At 48.6% G+C, this 23621-nt stretch overlaps 1 protein-coding gene across 1 annotated transcript; it reads right to left on the bottom strand.

Annotated features, from left to right (window-relative positions):
* Positions 1–18696: 18696 nt before the first annotated feature.
* On the bottom strand, positions 18697–22799 carry LOC141549060 (protein Wiz-like). The gene is given in 8 exon segments (XM_074278395.1): positions 18697–18764; positions 19125–19169; positions 19172–19237; positions 19240–19279; positions 19282–19346; positions 19349–19383; positions 19385–20540; positions 21087–22799. Coding segments are annotated over 8 exon segments (2934 nt in total). The 5' UTR covers positions 22546–22799.
* Between the last annotated feature and the right edge of the window lie 822 nt (positions 22800–23621).

The raw sequence follows: 23621 nt of genomic DNA, 5'->3' as shown, positions 1-23621 counted from the left end.
TGGCCATCAGGGGCAGAGACCTGAATATAGATCATGGGATAAGATGGATGTAAAGATGAGGGATAGAGTGCTTAAGATCAATGAAAAAGAAGAGATGGTGGAAGGGGGCAGCAGAGTGGAAATTAGGGGGGAAAGATCAGTTCATGAAGCTTGGAAGAGAAACATGTAACAGGTATAAAGGAGGGCAAGATTATTGTGGTAAAGACCCTGCAAAAGAGATCAAAGGCACAAAACCCCCATGGGGATCAGGGCCAGAGACCCTACATGGAGATCTGTGTCAGAGATCTATTAAGATCAGGGTCCAAGAGCAATCTGGAACTATGCCCAAAAAGTTATCAAACTGTGCATACCCTTTGACTCAGCAGTGCTACTACTGGGCTTATATCCCAAAGAAATACTAAAGAAGGGAAAGGGACCTGTATGTGCCAAAATGTTTGTGGCAGCCCTTTTCATAGTGGCTAGAAGCTGGAAAATGAATGGATGCCCATCCATTGGAGAATGGTTGGGTAAATTATGTTATAGAAATGCTATGGAATATTATTGTTGTGTAAGAAATGACCAACAGGCATGAATACAGAGAGGCTTGGAGAGAGTTAGATGAACTGATGCTGAGTGAAACGAGCAGAACCAGAAGATCATTATACCCTTCAACAACGATACTGTACGAGGATGTATGCTGATGGAAGTGGATTTTTTCAACATAGAGAAGAACTAATCCATTTCCAATTGATCAATGATGGACAGAAGCAGCTACACCCAGAGAACACTGGGAAATGAGTGTAAACTCTTTGCACTTTTGTGCATGAACAAGGGAAGAGGAACATGCAAGGAATGCGTTTGCAGGGTTATTGTGGCAGAGATCCCAAAAAAGAAAATCAGAGACAGAGACCCCTGTAGAGATCAGGGAAAGAGTCCCCACATGGAGATCTGTGTCAGAGATCCACTATGAACATCTAGGTTAGCAATCCCCTAAGGAGATCAGGGTCCAAGAAACCAAAAGGGCAGAGAAGCCCTATGTGGATTAGTGTCAGAGATTCAGCATGGAGATCAGAGTGCAAGACCCCTCAGGGGCAGAGACACCTTATGGAGACCAGGAACACAGAACCACCATGGAGATCAGCAACAGAGACCCCCCCCATGGAAATTTGAGTCACAGAAGACACCAGGCACAGAAACCCTCCATGGACATCAAGGTCAGAGTTCCCCTGAGGATATCAAGGGCCCAAATCTCCCCGGGGTGGAGATGCCTTGTAGAGACCATGGGCAGAGACCTCACTTAAACATTAGTGTTGGAGTCTCCCCATGAGGATCAGATGCAGCCCTCCCCATGGATATTAGAAGCAGAGATCCCCCACTGAGATCAGAGCTGGGGGCTGTGCAATGATCTCCATGGGGGGTAAATCTGTGTGCCTGATCTCCAAGAGGGAGTCTCTACTCCTGCTCTTCATAAGGGGTCTGCCCTGGTCTTTATTGGGTGGTCTCTGACCCTGATCTGCTTGGGGGTTCTGCCTTTGATCTCCATCTTTGCTCATTATTTCCAGTCTTCGTAACTCCATGGCGCATCGATGCACTTGATCTTCATGGGGTACTTTCTATTTGTGATCTCCATGGAGGTACTCCAGCACTCTCTAAGGGTGCTCTGCCGTGAGGGTATTGGACCTTGATCTTCATGGGGGATCTCTGTCCATGATGTCAATGGAGGGTCTCTGCCCCTGGGGTCATCTGGGACATTGATTACCATGTGGTGTCTCTGCTCCTGATCTCCAGGGGGGTCTGTATCCCTGGTCTCCTTAAGGGGGCTCTGCCCCAGGGGGGGATCTTGCACCTGGCCTTGATGCAGGATTTCTTACCATAATTTTTATGCGGGGGGGGGGGTTCTTTGACTCTGATCTCCTTGAGGTGGCTCGTAATAGTCATGGGGATCTTTGCCCCTGATTTTCACCAGTTGTCTATGACCCTGAACCTCATTTGGGGTCCGCGCATCTCATCTACATGGTGTGCCTATGGCTGTGATCTTCTTGGTGAGTCTCTGGCCCTGATCTCCACTTCTCTGCCTCTTCAGTGTCTTGGACCCTGATTCCATAGGGAATCTCAGACTCAGATCTCCAAAATGGGTCTCTAACTCACATCTCCATCTGAGTAATCTGCCCCTGGTTTCAATATGGCGGCTCTGCCCCATGGGGTATTGGACTCTGATCTCCTTAAGGAATCTCTGACCCTGATCTCCATAAAGGGCCTCTGAATCTGATGTCCCTGGGCAGCCTGTGACATTGATTTCTATGGGGGACTCAGATGAAAATTTCCATAGGCAGTCTATCTCTGCTCTCATTTGAGGGTCTCTGACCCCGAGCTCCATGGGAGGTCTCTGCCCCTGGTCTTCATGGGAAGTTTTCACTCCTGATCTCCAAAGAGCTCCTGTGACCTTGACCTCTATGAGCCATCTCTATCCTTGATGTTATTGAGGGGTTTGTACCCCCTGGGGATCCATGACCCTCTGATCTCATTTGAGGGTCTTTTCCCCTGATTTTCATGATGCTCCTTACCAAGGATGTCCAGAAAAGTCCCGTGACCTGGATCTCCATGGGGGGGGGGGGGTGTCTCTGCTTTCAGTATCCACAGGGGGCTCTGTTCTCATCCCCATGGGGGTCTCTAGCCTTAATTTCCAAAGCGGAGTCTCTCATCTTAATGTCCATGTGTGGTCTCTACTCCTGGTCTCCATGGTGGTCTGTGTCCCTGACCTCCATCTCTGACTCAGACGTTCCTGAGGGGACGGCCTCAGTTGTTCATGTGGGCTCTGTGGTGGATCTCTAAACAGGCTCTTTTCGGGCAGTCTGTCTCTGATGTGAATGGGGATTTTTGAGCCAACTTCTGGGGGTGTCTCTGACCTTGATTTCCACACGCGGCCTCTGCCTTTGGGCTCCGGGGTTTGTCTGTGCTGCTGAACTCCATTGGGCGTCTCTTACCCAAATGCCCTCTGCCTCTGATCTTCATGGGAACACTCCAACACTCATCTCCAAGTATGGTTTCTGCCCCTGGTCTCTAGAACGGGGCTCTGCACTGATCTTCTTGGGGAGTCTTTGCTGCTAATCCTTGGGGTTCTGCTCTCATCTTCATGGGGGTCTCCAGCCCTGATTTCCATGTAGGTTCTGCACTACTGATCACCATGGGGGTCTCTGATCTCCAGAGGGGAGCTATGCTTCTAACAGACATGACGGGTCTGTTCTGATCTCTGACCTCTCACCTCAGCTACACGGGGGGGGGGGGTGTCCCTGGTCTCCCTAAGGGAGATGTGCCCCGGTGGTGTCCTGCACCTTGATCTCTATGCAGGATCCCTGATCCTCATTTCCATGAGTTCAATGCCCCAGATTTCTATGAGGGATTTGCCTGTGATCTCCATGGGGGTCTTTGCCCCTGATTTCCATGAACCTGATCTCCATGACACATCTCTGCATCTCATCTTCATGGGGGAGGGGGTCAATGCCCATGATCACGGTGAGTCTCTGGCCCCAATCTCCATAGAGCTTCTCAGCCCTTTCCGTGCCTTGGACCCCGATCTCCATAAGGGATCTCTGACCCAGAGCTCCACAATGTTTTTTTTTTTTTAATAAAGATCTCTATTTGGGGTCTCTCACCCTGATCTACATGGGTGGTCTCTCACTCTGATGTCCTTTGTGGGGTGTCTGCCACAAAAACTGCCACTTTTTATTCCCTACAAGTTTCCCTTACATTCTGCATGATCGGATCTTTTCCCCCCAATTTTGCCCCCATGTCCCCACACTCGATTGCCCCCTTCCACCATCTCTTCTTTCGCGTTGGTCTTCCTCTCTCTGTCACCTCTTAGTGAATCTCAGGCCGTGATCTCCATGGGGGGGCGGGGAGAGTCTGTGTCTCTGGTCTCCATAAGGGAAATCTGCCCCAGGGGACCTTGCACCATAATCTTGATGCAGGAGTAAAAAGTGCCCAGGTTATTGTTGCAGAAACTTCACTAAAAGTGATCAGGGCCAGAGAATCCCATGGAGATCAGAGGCACAGAGCCTCCAAGGTAATCAGGACAAGAGACCTCCAGAGCCATGAGAGCCAGAGGTGTTCGGGGATGGAGACTCTTCATGAAATCTAGGACAGGGAACCTTTATGGGGACTAGTGTCGGAGAACCTCCCAGTGGAGATTGGGGCAGAGACCCTTCATGGAGATCGGTGTCGGAAACTTCCCCTGGGACAGAGACGCCCACGGAGATCAGCAGGAGAAACCCCTCATGGGTAGCAGAAGTAAAGACCCTCTATCAAGATCAAGGGCATTGATGCAGGGTCATAGCCTCCCCCTGGAAATCTGGGACAAACACTGTCATGAAGGCCAGAGGCAGACCCTGCATGGAGCTCAAGGCCAGAGACGCCCCATGGAGAGCAGGGTCAGAGACCCCTATGAAAATGAGGGCCAGAGACCCCCAAGGACAGCAGGGTCACTAATCCCCAATAAAGATCAGGGGTAGGGACCTGACAACAAATTTAGGGACAAAGACTCCCCAGTGAAGTGAGAGACAAAGCTTCATGGAGATCAGGGTCAGAGACACCTATGGAGATCAAAGCAGACCCACACAGGAAGACGAGGGGCAGATATGCGCCATGGAGAACAGGGTCACAGCCCCACGGGGTAAAGACCCTCCATGAAGATCAAAGGCAGAGAACCCCCAGGAAGATCACGTAAAAATAAGGGCAGAAAACACTCAATGGGATCAGCCATAGGGACCCTCCAAAGACATCACGGTAGAGACCCGCTTGGAGATCAAGATCAGAGACCCCACATGGATATGAAGTTCCCAGAGCCCCCTGAGGGCAGAGACCCTACATGGACATCGGGGCCAGGGTCCCCATGCAGATTATGGGGTGAGATGGATGAGGAGAGGAGGGATTGAGACCTGAAGGCCAAAGAAAAAGAAGAGATGTGGAAGGAGGCAGCAGAGGGTGTACACATGAGTGACAAAGACTCACAGGAAAATTATGTGGAAAACATCAGGTTAGGAGGACAGGAAGAGAAACATGTTAGGAATAGAAGATGTCAGGGTTATTGTTGCACAGACCCCACCAAGGAGATCAGGGGCAGAGACCCCTATGGAGAACAAGGACAGGGACCCCCCCATTTAGATGACATTGTGACAGCCCATAAAAATCAGGGTCACAAATCCCCCATGCAGATCAGGGGTGGAGACCTCCCATGGAGGTCAGGGTAAAGCCCCTCCGTGGAAATCAGGGTCAGAGACCCATGATGGAGATCAGGGTCCAATATTACCCCGGGCTAGTGCCCCCATAGAGACCCCCCATTGAGATCAGTGGTAGAGACCCCTCATGGAGATCAAGGTCAGACATTCCATACTGGAATAAGGGGCAAAGAACCCACAGAGAAATCAGAGACAGACCCCGCCCAAGGAGATCGTGTCAGAGACCCATTTGGAGATTAGGGTCAGAGTTCCCCATAGAGATCATGGTCCAGGACCCTCCAGAGTCAGACCAGGGTCACATATCCCCCATGGAAATCAAGAACGGGTTCCCCCATAAAGATGAGACTCAGCATCAAATACAGAGACAAACCCCCCATAGCGAGCGACCTCAGAGACCACCCAAGAAAATCAGGGTCAGAGAACTCCCATGGAGACCAGGGTCAGACACCATGTATGGAGATCAGTGCGGTTAATGCCCCCAGAGAAAGAGAGACCCACCCTGCTTCTGAAGGACAGAGCCCCCCATGGAGATCACATGGTGAGATGGATGAAGAGATGGGGGACAGAGAGCAGAAGACCAAAGAAGCAGAAGAGATGGTGGAAGGGGGCAGTGTGTGGAGAAGAGGGGCAAAGATTCACAGGGAAATTAGGGGGGAAATCGGGTCATGAGGAAGGGAAGGGAAACGTGTGAGGAATGCAAGGTGGCCGAGGTATTGTTGTTGCAAAGACCTCAAGATTAAGATCAGAGACAAAGACCCTCTCCTGGGAAAGAGACCCCCATGGAGATCAGAAAGTCCTCCTAGAGATCGGGGCAAAGAACCCCAACGGAAAACAGAGACAGATCCTCTAAGGAGATCATGGTAAGAGATCCCCATAGAAATCAAGGTCACAGACCCCCCCAGGGAGATCACAGATCCCAAATGGAGATCATATTCAATACCATGACACCCCCCTTCCAGAGTTCCCTTAGGGAGATGAGGGGTGGAGACCTCACATGGAGATTAATGTTAAAGTCCCTACATGGAGAGAAGTGGCAGACCCCTTCCAGACCCTCCCCATAGAACTCAGGGCCAGACCCCCTATGAAAATCAGAGGCAGAGCCCTCTTGGACATCTGGCTCAGAGACCACCCCTGGAGATCAGAGCTAGAGACCCTCCATGGAGGTCAGAGGCCTGAGCCAATGGACAATGCCACTGATTTCCATGATGGGTCTGTGACCTTGAGTTCTATTAGGATCATGTGGGACTGACCTCCATTGTGGGGGGCTATGTTCTTGATCTCCATGGAGAGACTGTGCCCCTGGGTAGTCTGTGACCCTGATGTCCATGGGGTGTCTCTGCCCCATCCCCACCTGGGGGGGTTTGTCTTGTTATTCCATACGGGTTCTCTGACCCTGATCTCAATGGGGAGTCCATCTCTGATTAGAATGGAGGGTCTTTGCTCCTAATCTCCATAAAATCAGGGCCAAAGACCCTCCTGTGGATAAAAGGGCAACAGACCCCCCCCCATCGAGAACAGGGACAGAGTGTCCACATGGAGAACTGTGTCACAAATTCCAGTATGGAAATCAAAATCAGAGTCCCCCATGGAGATCAAGGTTAGAGTTTCTCCAGGCAGATCAGTGGTAGCAACTCCCCAGGGAGATCATGGGTAGCAACAACCCCCCATGGAAATTGGGGGGGGAAGCCCCTATTGAAATCAAAGACCCACTATTGAATTCAGGGTCAGAGGTCACCACAGAGATCAATGCGAACCTCCCATTTGATTTCAGACCCTCCAGGGAGATCAGGGTCCAATACCCCCCAAGGCAGAGGCCCATCATGGATACCTGGGGCGAGACCACCCATGTAGATTACTGTTGGAGACTCCTCATGGAAATCAGGGGCAGACTCCCCTGTGGAGATTAGTGGTGGAGAGCTACTTGAAGATCAGTGTGAGAGACTATGGAAACCAGGATCAGAGATCTCCCACAGAGACATTGTCCAATACCGCTTGGGCAGAGCTCCCTTCTGGAGGCAAGGGGCAGAGATCAAACATGGACATTCATGCTGGAGACCCCCATGGAGATCAGTGGTAGTGACTTCCCCAACCCCTGAGATCAAGGTCAGAAATCCCACATGAAATTCAGACGCTACAGAGATAACATAGAGACCCCCACCTACGGAGATCAGTGTTAGAAACCCCCTCCTGGGAAAGAGATTCCCCATAGAGCCCAAGGTCAGAGACCAGTTTTGGAGATCAGGGTCAGAGTTCCCCATAGAGATCGTGGTCCAAGACCCCCAGGGACAGAGCCCCCTTGTGCAGACTAGGAACACAGAAGCCACATAGAAATCAGAGACAGAACCCCTGTGGAGATGAGACTCAGAGTCAAGAATAGAGATCCCAGCCATGGAGAACAAATTCAGAGACCTCCCATGAAAATCAGAGTCAGAAAACTCCCATGGAGATCAGGGTCAGAAATCCCCCCAAGGGAGAGAGATCCCCCATGGACATCAAGGACAGAGACTCCCATTTACATCACGGGGTAAGATAGACGAAGTGAAGAGGGATAGAGGGGTGGAGACCAGTGAAAAAAGAGATGGTGGAAGGTGGCGGCAGACTAGTGAGGACATGAGGGGCAAAGATTCACGGGAAAATTAGGGAGAAAAAATCACGTCATGAGCAAGGGAAGAGAAACACGTAAGGAACAGAAGGTGCCATGGTTATTGTTGCAGGGATCACTCACTGAGGTGATCAGGAATAGAGAAAGCCATGAAGACCAGAGGCACAGAGCCCCCATGGAAATCAGGGCTGGGGACCCCCATGCTAATGAGAGGCAGGGGTATTCAGGGGTAGAGTCCTTCTATGAAATCTAGAATAAAGACCCCCCCCCCGGGAGATTAGAGGCAGAATCCCCATGGAGATCATGGGTGGAGACCTGACATAGGGATGGAGATCAAAGGTAGAAGGTCCCCATACAGGTCAGAGGAAGACCCCACAATGGACATCAGATTCAGAAACTTCCCATGGAGACCAGGGGCAAGTAACCCCCATAAAGATCAGCGTCTCAGACCCCCCCATGGAGATCATGAGTAGGGAGCCCCATGGAGATGTGGGACACAGCCCCACCATGGAGATCAAGCACACAGAACCCCCATGGAGAACAACATTAGAGATCCTCAATAGAGATCAGGGGTAGATACCCCTTCCTGGAGATTGGGAGCAGAGACCCGTTCTGGAGACCAGTGTCGCAAACCCCCTGGCGCAGAGACCCTCCATGGAGCTCAAGGATGGCATCTTCCTCATATGGAGCAAATAGAGACTGGCCATAACAATGAACATCAGAGAGCCTCCATGGAGATCAGGATGTGAGACGCCCCTATAGAGATCAGTGTCAGAAACACCCACGGGGACAAAGATCCCCCCATGGAGATCAGGGTCACAGACCCCCTGCAGGCCGAGAACCTCCATGGAGATCACGGGCAGTGTCCCCACTGTGGGGAATAGAGCGAGATAAGGTGAAGAACTTACAAGAATATGTGAATTCCACATATATTGTATCTAGGTTTTATTGTAACACATGTAAAATGTATGGGATTGCCTGTCATCGGGGGGAGGGAGTGGCGGGAGGGGGAGGATAATTTGGAAAAATGAATACAAGGGATAGTATTATTTAAAAAGTTACTCATGCATATATACTGTGGGAAAAAATTCTAAATAAATTTAAAAATATATGTAATTCTTTTTCTGTATTTTATTTTCATTATTTCTGTGTTTCCCCTACAACCTGTATAGTATGTGCAGGCCCACATTTACTTGAGCCTTGGTCAGCTATAACCATATTTACTGAACCTGAGCTGATGACATTTCTCAGTATTTGACATTTATCGATATTTAGTCTATTAGCTGGACCACTGTCTGCTTGATTAAGCCTGAAGGCCTGATTTTCTGTTTCCTAGAAATCAGGAGATTTCAGGGAAATTAAAACCTTCCATTCCAATGTCTCCAGATAGCAACAACCAATGAGATGCCTCCCCCTCTCCTTCTCAATGCTCTCTTCCTTGTGATATAATCTCTTGTATAAAAGCTGTGTATCTTTACTACTTCTTTAGCCCTCCTACCTCCAGCTTTCTCTTTTTTTATCTCATGATGGGACGGCTCAACCTCCAGAGGTTTTCAATAAACATCTTTTCTGCCTTCTACTGAGTGATCTCTGAGTAGTCATTTTGGGTAAGGGTCTGCTACATCCCTCACAATTGGGGCTCTCCAGGATGGGGTCTTTGGGGGAGACGGCTGTGTGCACCCTGAACAGCAACAGGCGCCCACAGAGCAGTTTTCTCCATGGTGTCTGGCTCTGGGTGAGCAGCCTCCCTCCCCTCTTAGACAACAACCCGAGGCAGGGATACTCAGTGGAAAGTAGAATTGAAGATTGAAGGAAGTAGAGTCCTGATGGCTGGCGGCAGTCTGAAAAGAAACACGTGTTCTCGAGGTAAAGCTCTTGGGAAGTCTGGGGTCTATTGGCTGGGTCGAAGGGAGACTCTGAGGGATTAGCCCTCCTAAATTTGTTTTTGGTATGGACTGCTGTTGACCCCAATGAAAAAGGACTTTTCCTGAGGAGGCTCTTAGGTGGCTGTGGGGAGTGAGAGTAATGAAGGACTTCCTCCCAGGCCCGTGAGGGTTACCTAGAGCCGGGTCCAGGGTGGTATAAAAGCAGTCCAACAATTTGTATCAGGACGTTAGCTAGGGAATTCAATACTGGGATGAACTTCCCAGATAGAAGAGGGAAGAAACCTGGGAGGATGAATATCCCAAGACTATTTGGGTATATCAGCCTTAAATCTGTATTTGAAAGGTGAAAATAGAGTATTGCGTGTGTCTGTGTGTGTATGTCTGCTTTGCATTTTGTTGTGTGTTAAAAGTTAGCAAGCTCGTAAGAGGTAAGAATTCAGCCTCTGTGTTGCAGCATTAGAAAAATATCAGGCTGAATTGTGGGAATTGGAATTCATTCAGAGTAGTCATTCTTTCAGAGTGCCTCAGAATGTATTGGTAATTTGGAAACTAGTTTGGGGCTTCTCGAGAAGAGAAAATCATTTTTTCTCTTTCTCTCCCTCTACCTCTGGCAGCAGCTTTGCAGGAAGGGGGAGAGAAGGAGGAAAATAAAAACATAGATTGAAAGTTTGGAAAGTTTTGAGGAAATAGAAGAAAGTGGCTATCACTCCTATAAACAAGGAGCCCTGCTACCGATAATGTAGGCTTGTGGGTTCCTGCCAGAGGAAAAAAATTTCAAGATAAAGTAAGGGTGGATGCTTAACTCTTTCCTGGCTTACTAAAGAAAAGAAGTTTGAATGGAATATCTAGGTAGATTTTAGGAAATTTCACAAACTAAAGTACGGGTTAATTTTAAAATAAGTTTAAATTGGTCTGTGTGTTAATATTGAAAACTTAAGATTGGAAATAAGAAATTGCAGATATTTGGAAGGGAGGAATAAAAATCCAGTAAGAGAGGTAATTAGCTGAACACAGGGACTCTCCGACCTGTTGGACCTATGGGAAAACTAGGCATGTTTCTAAAAATTGTTCCAGGAGAAGAAAGAAAAATCATTATTAGCAAGTTTGCTTCCATGGAATTAGAGAACAGAAAGTTTATGAAGGCTAAACTGGGTAATTGTTTATCTTTAACATTTGATTAAGAGTTTTGTTGAAATTGAAATAAAATTGAAATAATTTTATTGTTGCCTTGCACATGTTAGATTTATTAAGAGGATAAAATCTTAAGAATTGTTTGAATGGTGAGGCCTTTACAACTGAAGAGAAAAACTATTCTTTTTTTATTGTTTGGTTGCATTTCAATTAAAATATAGCTTATTTTAAAAATGCCAGTAGCTTACCTTGGGGAGGGGTCATCTTTGTATCTCACTACTTAAATGGTATATTGCATTTTTTTTCTTTACAAAATTCAAAATGCTTTTTATTAAGTTACAATTTATATTTATTGCTTCATACTGTGTTTGTGCATATATAAAACTCCCAGAACTTTAGTAGCATGGGAATCATCTACAGTAATATCAGAATTTTAAAGAACAGTCTTTTTTTAAATAATAATAGTTTTTATTTACCAGATATTTGCATGAGTAATTTTACAATACTGACAATTGCCAAACCATTTATTCCAATGTTTCCCCTCCTTCCCCCCCCCAGATGGCAGGTCAACCAATACATGTTAAATATGTTAAAGTATAAATTAAACATAATATATGTATACATGAACAGACATTTGTTTTGCTGTACAAAAAGAATCGGACTTTGAAACAGTGTACAATTAGCCTGTGAAGGAAATAAAAAATGCAGGCAGACAAAAACAGAGGGATTGGGAATTCCATGTAGTGGTTCATAGCCATCTCCCAGAGTTCTTTCGCTGGGTGTAGCTGGTTCAGTTCATTACTGCTCTTTTGGAGCTGATTTGGTTCCTCTCATTGTTGGAGAGGGCCACATCCATCAGAATTGATCATCATACAGTATTGTTGTTGAAGTGGTATGCTGCTTTTTAAAACTATTGGGTAATTTGTAAACTATATTATAAGTTTTATGAAATTTGGTTCAAAATTAATTGTGAATCTTGAAGTTTAAAGTGAAAAAAGGTGATTTAAAGACAAGGGAAAAGAGAGGTTGATTTACAAACGCAATTATTGGTTGGGAATATTTAAAGTATGTCAGAGGTTTGAGCAAGTAGGCATTGGGAGGAGAGAGACAGAGACATGGGGCAGGAGAATGAAGGTGATTTAAGAAGGATTGATTAGTAGAAGCAAATGATTTCAAGAAGAAATCAGGGGGAAAAAGAAGGAACTGGTTGGAAAGGGGAGTCACAGAGAGATGGCTGTGAGTTTTAGGAGGGGGAGAGCAGCAGAGCAGCAGTGAAAAGCTGCAGCCATTTTTGACTGAAGAAAACAAACTGTTTAGAGGGACAGGCTGCTCTTCCAAGATGTTAACTGAATATTTGTTTCTTTAGATAAATAATGGTTACAAATATTAAAGCATATGATCAGAAATGTGATCTATAGTGTGAAAGGGTTATTTCAAAAAGTTTAATTGATGTTTTCAAGAACTTTTCAGATTCTTTTATGTGAAAATAGGAAGTTTTAATGAATTGTATTGATGCCAATTATCTGAAAGGGACTCCAAGAATATAGTTTTTGCCTTCCTCATTTTGAAAATGTTTTTGTTGTGGACAATATGTAGTTTGGGATTTTTCTGGGTATCGGGTACTTTAAAAGCAAAATGATTGGTATAATGTTCAACTTATTCAAGATTCAGCATCTACTTGGGTCATTGAGAATTGTGTGAATTTTCTGGGATACATTTCTTACTGTTACCGATATGAAATAATGGTAAATAAGTGTTTGGGATTCATCTGAAACTTGGGAGATAAAATTCTTTGGGCTTGTAGTTAATGTTATTTGGGAGTTTTAAAGCTCCACTCTCTGATGTGCTGAAGGTTGAGTTTTAACTGCTTGTCTTGTGTTATAGTCATGCTCTTGCATTTTTTTCTTCCTGTGACTGATTTCTATGATCAGAACACTAGTTAATAAGAACCGTTAATGCAATTCCATCAGGTCATACTTGTTCTTTCCAATCTGGTTCTATGTAAACATTATATCCTAAAGACTTAGGCAAATAAGTATTTAGCCTGGACATCTGTCTGTTACTGGATATCTGAGTTTTGTTTTTAAAAGGTTTCTAAATGATAAGAGGACAGTTAACAATGATCTGTGAAATCTAACTGTCATGTCATTTATTGGGAATATAGCTGACAGCCATTTGCCTGCCTAGTGAAGGAAATGGAGCTGCTGGCTCTTCACATTTGGCAGCAGTCTGGTGAATCCAGTCTTCCTATCTCAGACTGTTGTAACCTTGTTAGATTGGTTTTTTTTTGTTGTTGTTCTAGATTTTGGTCAAATTCCAGATTATTGAATCTCTTCTGAGACATGGATGGGCCCATCTGAAGCTTAGATGGACACCACACCCATACCCCCTCATAGATTGAGAGTCTTCCACCATTTCTCAGTATTGATGGTGAACTTGATAAGCAATTTATAGAGATGTTAACTGATTTTGAGCAGTGTATAAGTTCTTCATAGAAATATGATGAAATCATTTACATATATATGAGAAGGGGGCATAGAGAGGTAAGGTGAAGAACTTACAAGAATATGTAAATTCTTTTTCTGTATTTTATTTTCATTATTTCATTGTTTCCCCTACAACCTGTATAGTATGTGCAGGCCCATATTTACTTGAGCCTTGGTCAGCTATAACCATATTTACTGAACCTGAGCTGATGACATTTATCAATATTTGACATTTATCGATATTTAGTCTATTAGCTAGACCACTATCTGCTTGATTAAGCCTGAAGGCCTGATTTTCTGTTTCCTAGAAATCAGGAGATTTCAGGGAAATTAAAACCTTCCATTCCAATCTCTCCTAAGACAACAACCAATGAGATGCCTCCCCCTCCCCTTCTCAATGCTCTCTGACTTGTGATGTAATCTCTTGTATAAAAGCTCTGTATCTTTACTACTTCTTTAGCCCTCCTACCCGGAGCTTTCTCTTTCTTATCTCGTGATGGGACAGCTCATCCTCCGGAGGTTTTCAATAAACAACATTTCTGCCTTGTACTGGGTGGTCTCTGAGTAGTCATTTTGGGTAAGGGTCTTCTACATCCCTCACACCCCCATGAACATCAGATCAGAGACTGCCCACAAAAATCAATGTAAAAGAAGCCCCATGGGAATCAAGGTCAGAGATCCCCTATGGGGATCAGTGTCAGAAACCCCTCCAGGAAAGACTCCTCATGGACCTTTGGTTCAGACTCCAGGGAGCAGAGACCCTTCAGGAACATCAAGGACAGAGACCCCCCCCATACCCATGGTGATCACGGTGATAGATCCATTGTGAGGCGAAGGGTCAGGAAAAAGAAGGGAAGCAGAATGTGTGTAGATGAGACCGGAGAAGTTAGGTGGAAAAGATCAGGTCCTGAGGAAGAGAAGAGAAACCTGTAAGCAGCAAAAGCTGGCAGGGTTGCTGTGGCAGAGAGCCCACCAAAGAGATCAGGGGGAGATAATCCCCATGGAGATGAGTGTCACTGATCCATTGTGGAGATCGGGGGTAGAGACCTTCCCAGGTACAGAGACCCCCTTGGAAGTCAGGGACAAAGACTCCCCATCAAGATCTTTCTCAGAGACCCAGTATCAAGATCAGAGTCAGGGATGCCCCATGGAGAGCAGGGCCTAACACCACCTGGGGCAAAGAACCACTGTGGAGAGTGGGGTCACAGACCTGAAAACATTAATCCTCCATGAAGAGTAAGGTGCAGGGAGCCCCCATGGAGATCAGGGTACACGCCCTTTCCTAGAGTTCAGAAATAGAGGCTGTCCATAGAGTTCGGGGTAGAGACTCTCCATGGAAATCAGGATCAAAGAACCCTCATGGAGATCAGTGTCAGAAACCCATTATAGAGAACGGGGTTCCAGATCACCGCTGGGGTCTGATGTTGACCAGCAGAATAGATGGAGTGGTATGAGAGGGAGACAAAATACAAGGAGACTGAGAGGCAATTGCAACGAAGGTCTCTTGACCTCTTAACTCTGATTTATTTCATCTCTGCACAAAGTATCTATTTTCCAAGTACAGCAGGATTATAACTGGGGTTTTGTTTGTTTGTTTGTTTTTTGTTTGTTTTTTTTTTATATTTTTTTCACAACCAGAACGTGGCCACTGAAAAAAGGTAAAAGGTCAGTGGCCTCTGGCCTTTACTCATCCCAGGACTCCAAAATAAAAATCAATGCTCCTTATTCTCTACAAAAAACTAGTTTAAACAAGTGGAAGTTCTAGGAAGCTATGCAGAAAAAGCAATAGAATTACAGAACAGAAAGTTTAAGAAAGGTAAACTGGGTAATTGTCTGCAACATTTGATTAAGAGTTTGGGGAACTTACTATATTTTAAAGAGGTACTAGAATTTGAAATTGGGGGAAATAATTTTACTGTTGCCTTGCACATGTTAGATTTATTAAGAGGATAGACTTGTTTGAATATTGTGGCCTTTACAACTGAAGAGAAAAACTTTTCATTTTTTATTGTTTTGTTGGATTTCAAATTAAAATATAGGTTATTCAACAAAATGCCAGTAGCTTCCCTTGGGGAGGGGTCATGTTTGTATCTCCCTACTTAAATGGTATGTTGCTTTTTAAAACTATTGGGTAATTTGTAAACTATATTATAAGTTTTCTGAAATTTGGTTCAAAGTTAATTGTGAATCTTGAAGTTTAAAGTTTATAAAGGATTTAAAGACAAGGAAAAAGATTTATTTACAAACGCAATTATTGGTTGGGAATATTTAAAGTATGTCAGAGGTTTGAGCAAGTAGGCATTGGGAGGAGAGAGACAGAGACATGGGGCAGGAGAATGAAGGTGATTTAGGAAGGATTGAGTTGTAGAAGCAAATGATTTCAAGAAGAAATCAGGGAGAAAAAGAATGAACTGGTTGGAAAGGGGAGTCACAGAGAGATGGCTGTGAGTTTTAGGAGGGGGAGAGCAGCAGAGCAGCAGTGAAAAGCTGCAGCCATTTTTGACTGAAGAAAACAAACTGTTTAGAGGGACAGGCTGCTCTTCCAAGATGTTAATTGAATATTTGTTTCTTTAGATAAATAATGGTTATGAATATTAAAGCATATGATCAGAAATGTGATCTATAGTGTGAAAGGGTTATTTCAAAAAGTTTAATTGATGTTTTCAAGAACTTTTCAGATTCTTTTATGTGAAAATAGGAAGTTTTAATGAACTGTATTGATGCCAATTATCTGAAAGGGACTCCAAGAATATAGTTTTTGCCTTCCTCATTTTGAAAATGTTTTTGTTGTGGACAATATGTAGTTTGGGATTTTTCTGGGTATCGGGTACTTTAAAAGCAAAATGATTGGTATAATGTTCAACTTATTCAAGATTCAGCATCTACTTGGGTCGTTGAGAATTGTGTGAATTTTCTGGGATACATTTCTTACTGTTACCGATATGAAATAATGGTAAATAAGTGTTTGGGATTCATCTGAAACTTGGGAGATAAAATTCTTTGGGCTTGTAGTTAATGTTATTTGGGAGTTTTAAAGCTCCACTCTCTGATGTGCTGAAGGTTGAGTTTTAACTGCTTGTCTTGTGTTATAGTCATGCTCTTGCATTTTTTTCTTCCTGTGACTGATTTCTATGATCAGAACACTAGTTAATAAGAACCGTTAATGCAATTCCATCAGGTCATACTTGTTCTTTCCAATCTGGTTCGAATCATTATATCCTAAAGACTTAGGCAAATAAGTATTTAGCCTGGACATCTGTCTGTTACTGGATATCTGAGTTTTGTTTTTAAAAGGTTTCTAAATGATAAGAGGACAGTTAACAATGATCTGTGAAATCTAACTGTCATTTATTGGGAATATAGCTGACAGCCGTTTGCCTGCCTAGTGAAGGAAACGGAGCTGCTGGCTCTTCACATTTGGCAGCAGTCTGGTGAATCCAGTCTTCCTATCTCAGACTGTTGTAACCTTGTTAGATTGGTTTTTTTTTGTTGTTGTTCTAGATTTTGGTCAAATTCCAGATTATTGAATCTCTTCTGAGACATGGATGGGCCCATCTGAAGCTTAGATGGACACCACCCCCCACACACCCTCATGGATTGAGAGTCTTCCACCATTTCTCAGCCCGAAACAGCTAAGATGGAGACCATGGCCCATGCTCCTGATGTCATTTGGACTGAGATGGGGGAAGTGGGGAAGTGGTTGATGAATTATTATTAAAATGAGAAATGTATTACTGTGTGTTTTTTTGGGGATTTGGGAAGATTTGGGATGGAAATTGCTGACTGTTGCTGTGAAGGAAGTTATATGTTTATAACATCTATGTTCACTCAGAATATGTAATTGTTTGAGGGATTTTTCTTTTAGGAAACTCCTCCTGTACTAGTCTGTTATGTATAGGAACTTTAATTCACTCTTGTGAATTATGTATATAAGGGATGGTTATTTGACTATTTACTTTGTTTTTAGATGATTCCTTTCCATGAGGAAAAGAAAAGGAGAGGAAGAGATAGGGAACTAGGGAAACTGGTGGATTTTTCTCAAAATACCTAAAAGAGTGGGAAGCCTTAGTTTTCTGTCCACTTTGTCTTAGGTACTGCTGCCCCACCCCCTATCTCACCAGTTCAGATTGAATTGGAAGTCCTTCAGCAGTCCTTTTTGTTTTTACTATGCTTTAGCTTTTAAACCCCTTATTCTGTGGAATTGCCCTGGCAGACTCAACTTTAGGGACTATTTTGTTCTTAGGAAATCTCCAAGATATAGGCATCTGTCTGGGGACTGGCATTCTCCAGCCCTATAACCTCAGTTTCTTAATTGGGATCTCAGCATTTTCAATAACACTGCATTTTTGAGATCAACCCTTTAAAGTTTGGGGTTTGCCCACCTTGATAGTGTGTGCATGCTCTGATAGCTCTGCTCAGAATCTGTATTCTAGTAGAGGCCCTGTCTGTCCCTCTGGGTGGGTAGAGGTGGAGCTACTCCAGGTACAGAGACCCCCATGGAAATCAAGGACAAAGACTCCCCATCCAGATCTGTCTCAGAGACCCAGTATCAAGATGCCCCATGGAGAGCAGGGCCTAAGCCCACGTGGGGCAAAGAACCACTGTGGAGAGTGGGGTCACAGATCTGAAAACATCAATCCTCCATGAAGAGTAAGGTGCAGCGAGCCCCCATAGATATCAAGGGTAGAGACTCTCCATGGAATCAGGATCAAAGAACCCTCGTGGAGATCAGTGTCAGAAACCCATTATAGAGAACGGGGTTCCAGATCACTCGTGGGGATCTGTCACAGAAGCCACCTGTAGAGACCACTGGGGTCTAATGTTGACCAGCAGAATAGATGGAGTGGTGTGAGAGGGAGACAAAATACAAGGAGACTGAGAGGCAATTGCAACGAAGGTCTCTTGACCTCTTAACTCTGATTTATTTCATCTCTGCACAAAGTATCTATTTCCAAGTACAGCAGGATTATAACTAGGTGGGTTTTTTTGTTTGTTTGTTTGTTTGCTTTTGGTTTGTTTTGTTGTTTTTTGTTTTTTTGTTTTTTTTTGGTTTGATTTTTTTGTTTGTTTTTTTTTACATTTTTTTTTTCACAACCAGAATGTGGCCACTGAAAAAAGGTAAAAGGTCAGTGGCCTCTGGGCTTTCCTCATCCCAGCACTCCAAAATAAAAATCAATGCTACTTATTCTCTACACAAAACTAGCTTAAACAAGTGGAAGTTCTAGGGAGCTATGCAGAAACAGCAATAGTGAAACAAGGGGATGGGATGGGAGAAAATAGACCCCTAACAGGGGAGGGGGAGGGGACGGGGAGGGGGCTTCTAAAGTGCACAGAAAGCTATGGGCTCAGAGCCCAATTGTTCTGAGGGAAAACCCCCCTCAGGGGTCGGACTGCTGGGGAACCCCCAGGGAGTTCTGTGGCACAGAGGCAGTCAAGACTGTGAAGCCTGGGTATTGGGGGAAGGCCCGAAGCCCACCCTGAGGCCCCTACCAGGCACCAGACAGCCCTGAAGCAGCAGTGGGAATGATGGGTTCATTTGATGGGCATGGCCAGCTTTTCCTTAAAGCCGGGGAGAAATGTCCTCTTGGCAGGGGGGGAAGAGGGGAGCAGTTTCCAAGCCGAGGAAGAGAGGAAGGCCTGGTCCTCCGCTGAATGCTTGCACTTAAGGCTCCGGCCGGGCCTGAGTGTGGAGCCGTCACTGGCTCCTTTGGAAACGCACCAGAGGAGGGGAGGGAGAGAGAAAGGGCCAAAGCCCCCCAGAGAGGGGGAGAGGGCTGCTCCAACGGCTTCCCTCCGGCTCCATTACTGGGCCTCGGGGCCTCAGGCTTCCCAGGCCTGGGCTCCGATGGGGGAAGTTCCTGTCCAGGATGTGCCTCTGGAGATGGCGAGCCCACTCCTCCTGCACGGAGGGAGGCCCTGGAACTGTGCTGAGCAGAACTTGCATTTCAGTGTGTACACGGGGGCCCCCCAAACGTCACCAAGGACTTCTGGGGAGGGCAGGGGCCCAGGGAGGGGACAGGCCGAACTGAGGAGGAGGCTGTGGCCCGCGGTCCAGTTTCTGCTGGCCTCCCCCCCCGAGAAGGGCGGCCTTGTCTACACTCACCCTGACTTACGTTCTGACATTAGTGTTCCTCTGTCTTCACCACATCCATAGGCGAGGCTGCCCGGGGTGGCCCACTGCCATCACCAGCCCGGAATTCACTCCCTGGGGGCTTATCCACCAGCGTGAGGTTACTGGTAGCCAAGGTGAGGGACCGTAGTTTGTCCTCATCTCGTCTGGGGCCTGAAGGCCGGCCCATCCCCAGGGAGGGCCGGCCATGTGGAATCTGGCTGCAGTAGGCCCCCACCTTCTGGGGGTCGCGCTTGATCAACTCCCTCAGGGTTTTAATTGGGGAGCCCTTCACAGACCATTCTGTCACCCCAAATCGCCGCAGGTGAGCCCGAGCGTGGCTGGCCAGTGCCTGGCGATTCTCGAAATGGAGACTGCACAGCTCACACCTGGCTTCCCTGGGAGCGTGGGAGCTTTGGCCATAGATGGGCTCCGTCTTGACGGGCAGCTCCGGGCATGTATGGATCTTGGGCTTCGTCTCCTCAGCGAAAAGTCTCTCGTCAGGCGGCGGCTGCTTTACCACCAAGGGGGTGGGGAAACGGGCAAATGGCTGGGAGGCAAGAGGCGAGAGGGTCATCTCCGCGGCCCCGCTGGCAAAGCCAGGCTCTGATTTGACAGGACTATGGGGCAATGGGGTCAAAGACAGGGCCTGAGGCCCCTTCCCAGGGGATTGGGGCCCATCCTCCCCCCGGGGCAAGGGCAGCCCAACTGGGACTGGGATGGGTTCCTTCTTAATGGGTTCCTTCTTAATGGGTTCTTTCTTAATGGGTTCTATCTTAATGGGTTCTTTCTTAATGGGTTCCTTGTTAATGGGTTCCTTCTTAATGGGTTCTTTCTTAATGGGTTCCTTGTTAATGGGTTCCTTCTTAATGGATTCTTTCTTAATGAGTTCCTTGTTAATGGGTTCCTTCTTAATGGATTCCTTCTTAATGAGCGGTGCTTCGGCCTTCTTCTCCAGGATCCCTCGAAGAACGTCAATGGGCGAGCCGGACCACTTGGTCACCCCCATGTGCCGCAGGTGAGAGCGGGCGTGGCAGGCCAGGCCCCTTCGGTCCTCAAAGCCCCCACCACAGAGCTCACAGCGGATATTCTGGACCGGCTTGGCCCAGGAAGCTGCAGAGACAGAAAGAGGGCGATGGGAGGGGGGAGGGCCCCAGCACCCCCAATGGGGGGGAAACTGGGCTCCCTCCTCTAGGCTGCACCTCCGGAGAGGCCGGCGCTTGTTCTAGGAAGGGGCCCCGGGAGTGCGGGCCCATCCCTTCCCAAAACAAACTTCTCAGTGTCTGACGTCCCTGAGCCTTGGACCCAAACCAGGCCCGGGCTCCGGCCCTTTACCCCCCCAAAGAGCCTTCACAGACCCATCAAGGCCAGTGTAGGAGGAAGCCCGCCCAGCGCCTTGTCCAAGAGCTTCTAACCCGCCTGTAATCACCGCCCGGTATGAAGCCCCACGGGGCCGGGGCCAGAGCAGCCACAGGGAGAAGCAGTGACTTAGCAGCTGCCCCTCAGTGGGAGAAGGAGCCTTCTCCTTGCCTTGGCTCCCCTGGGCATCCAGGAGGGCACCTTCCCATTCCAGCCTGGCAGAGCCCCAGATCCCTGTGTGTCTTGGACCTGACTCCCTGCTTTTAGTCCTCCCCCCTCCCCACTCAGGGGATACCTTACATAGACTCAGGGCTGCCATGTCCTCATGAAGTGACCAGGGTATATCAGGTGGGCGTCCTTCTCCAGGCGGGCTTCCAGTCAACATCTCCTGTTTGATCTCCACCGGCTTCGGTTCGGACTTGAATTTCTCCTGGAGGGAAGGAAGTGGCCGCCCAGGGAAACTCCTCCGAGCAGGGGAGGGGAGAGGAGTGGTTGGTGAGAGGGGGCTGCTAGATGGGCGCTGCTTCTTGGCAGGGGGTGGGAGGTGCAGCCCGGAAGCACTCTGAACCTCCAGGGAGCCCCCAGGGCCCCCAGCCATTGCCTTGGCCAGTGCCTTGGGGCCCGGCGAGGGTGGGTCGGGAGGTCCCCCGGCCGGAGGCTGGGCCTGGCCCTTCAGGATTTCTGTCAGGGTGTCAATGGGTGAGCCGTTGACGTACCACTCGGTCACCCCCATGTCCCGCAGATGGGAGCGCGCGTGGCTGGCCAGGCCTTTTCGGGTCTCAAAGAACTGCCCGCAGAGCTCACAGCGGGGGTCCTGGTCTGGCTCCGGGTCTGCTGAGAGACTGAGAAGAGACAGCTCCACATACGGAACCCAGAATGTGCTGGCAGAGACATCCCGCTTCCCCAGAAGGCCGGCCTCCCCCGGCGCCGTCGGCTTGGTCTTCTTGGCCTTGGCCGGTGGAGGGAACAGCAGCGCCGAGACCAGGGGTCGGCGGGCTGTTAAGCCAGGCCGCCCAGGCTCTGCCGGCCCCTCCCGCTCCGCCGGGAGGTGGCTCTGGAAGTCCACGTCCATGGGGGTCCCCTCGGCATCCGGGCGGCTCCCCCCCGGCTGGCGCAGGTGGGCTCTGGGCTGAATGGACGGGCCCTTTGTGGTCTCACACCGGGCCCCGAACAACAGGCAGTCCAGCTCTCTGCCCAAATCTCCATCTAAAGTGAGGTTCAGGGGCCCCTCCTCCTCTGGCCGGGGCCCCTGCGCCTTCGGGGAGCCTGGCGGGGCGCCCGGGGGCTGCGTGGGGCTCTCATCCTGGGGTAGGGGAGACCCCCACAGGGTGGGCGGCTCCTTCCTGAGGAGAGGGGAGCCCGGTGGGTGGGAAAGGCCCTTGGAGGAGAAGCCAAGGGGTGACCAGATGACCTTGTTCATAGGGGTCTCAGGGGGTCTGTCACCTGCCTTGCTGAGGGCGCACAGGCCCGGTCGGGGAGAGGCCGTTGCCTCCTTTGGGGAGCCCGAGGGCTCGGCCGGGGGCGGGGGCGGGGGGCTGCTGGGGTTGCCCTTCTGTTCCGTCAGCTTGTGGGGCGGGTGGATGGGGGCCCGGCTCCCCTCAGCCTTGGACGCCCCTGGCTGGCGTGGGTGGGAGCGCACATGGCGGGAAAGGCCTTTTCGGGTCTCAAAACGGGCCCAACACAGCTCACAGGTCAGGTTCTGGGCTTCGAGGTCTGGGCCTTCTCGTTTCCTCCTCCCACGGGGGCCCTCTGCAGCCATCTTGTCCCCCTCCCTGCCAGAGGTCTGATCGGGGAGTCCTGGGGGAAGACGCTGCTTGGGGAGCGGGGGCGAGGTCCACTCCGGCCCCCTGCTCTTCTTCCTCAGAAGCCAGAACCGGGACGGCCCCCGCAGGTCCTACCCAGGCTCCGGCTCTGGCTCCGGCTCCTGCTCCAGCTCCCGGCTCCTGCTCCAGCTCCCGGCTCCTGCTCCCTGCTCCGGCTCGGCTCGGACCCTTGGTGGTGCGGGAGCAAGTGGCAGGGGCGCCGGAAGCATGCGGCTGGAGCAGCGTGGGACGCTGCGTACGGCGGGAGTTGATTCCCCGGATGTGCGTTCTCCTGGCGGCCCCCCCTCCCCCGCCGCATCTTTGCCCCCATCCCCCTCCCATGAGCTTTTGTCAGTGGACGCTGGTCGGTGGGTGCGGAGCAGCCGCCCCAGCAAGAGCATGATTGTTTAAAGAAACTTGGACGTTCTTTCTGGAGCCACTTCTGCGTCAGCCCCTGGGTTCTGCGACCTCCAGGCAGAGGTTTCTGGTTCTTTGGGCTCTGTCTATCTTTCCTGGCGCCTCTTGGCCCCCCCCACAGGGAGACAGACAGGAATAACGATGCTCCTTTGGTCTCTCGGGGATGCTGTGACCTCCCCCCCCCCCCCCCCCCCGCTGTAGCGGGCCCGAGAAGCACAAACCAACCCCTCGGTCCCGGCACGGCACCTCTGACATGTTTCCAGGCTCTCGGGGTTTCTGCTCTCAGTGTGGTCCTGGACCGAGATCCTGCCACAGCCCCGGGGCAGCGCAGGGAGTTTATTGTGGGAGACTCCTAAGGGACATAAGTGTTAGAGTCCTCATGGGGTTCAAGAATCTGGCCCCCTCTCCCCCGTGGAGATCAGGGACAGAGAACTACCGCAGGATGTGAAACTGACCCCCCCCCAGAGATCAGTCACAGACCCCCCTGGAGATCAAGACTGACCCCCCCCCCCCGCAAGGAAATCAGGGGCATATATTGTACCTAGGATATACTATAACATATTTAATATGTTTAAGACTGCCTGCCATCTAGGGAGCAGGTGGAGGGTGGGAAGGG

The sequence above is a fragment of the Sminthopsis crassicaudata genome, chromosome X (assembly GCF_048593235.1).
Source record: "Sminthopsis crassicaudata isolate SCR6 chromosome X, ASM4859323v1, whole genome shotgun sequence".
Lineage (NCBI taxonomy): Eukaryota > Metazoa > Chordata > Mammalia > Dasyuromorphia > Dasyuridae > Sminthopsis > Sminthopsis crassicaudata.
The sequence above is the reverse complement of the archived record's forward strand: the minus strand, read 5'-3'. Positions and strand labels throughout refer to the sequence as shown.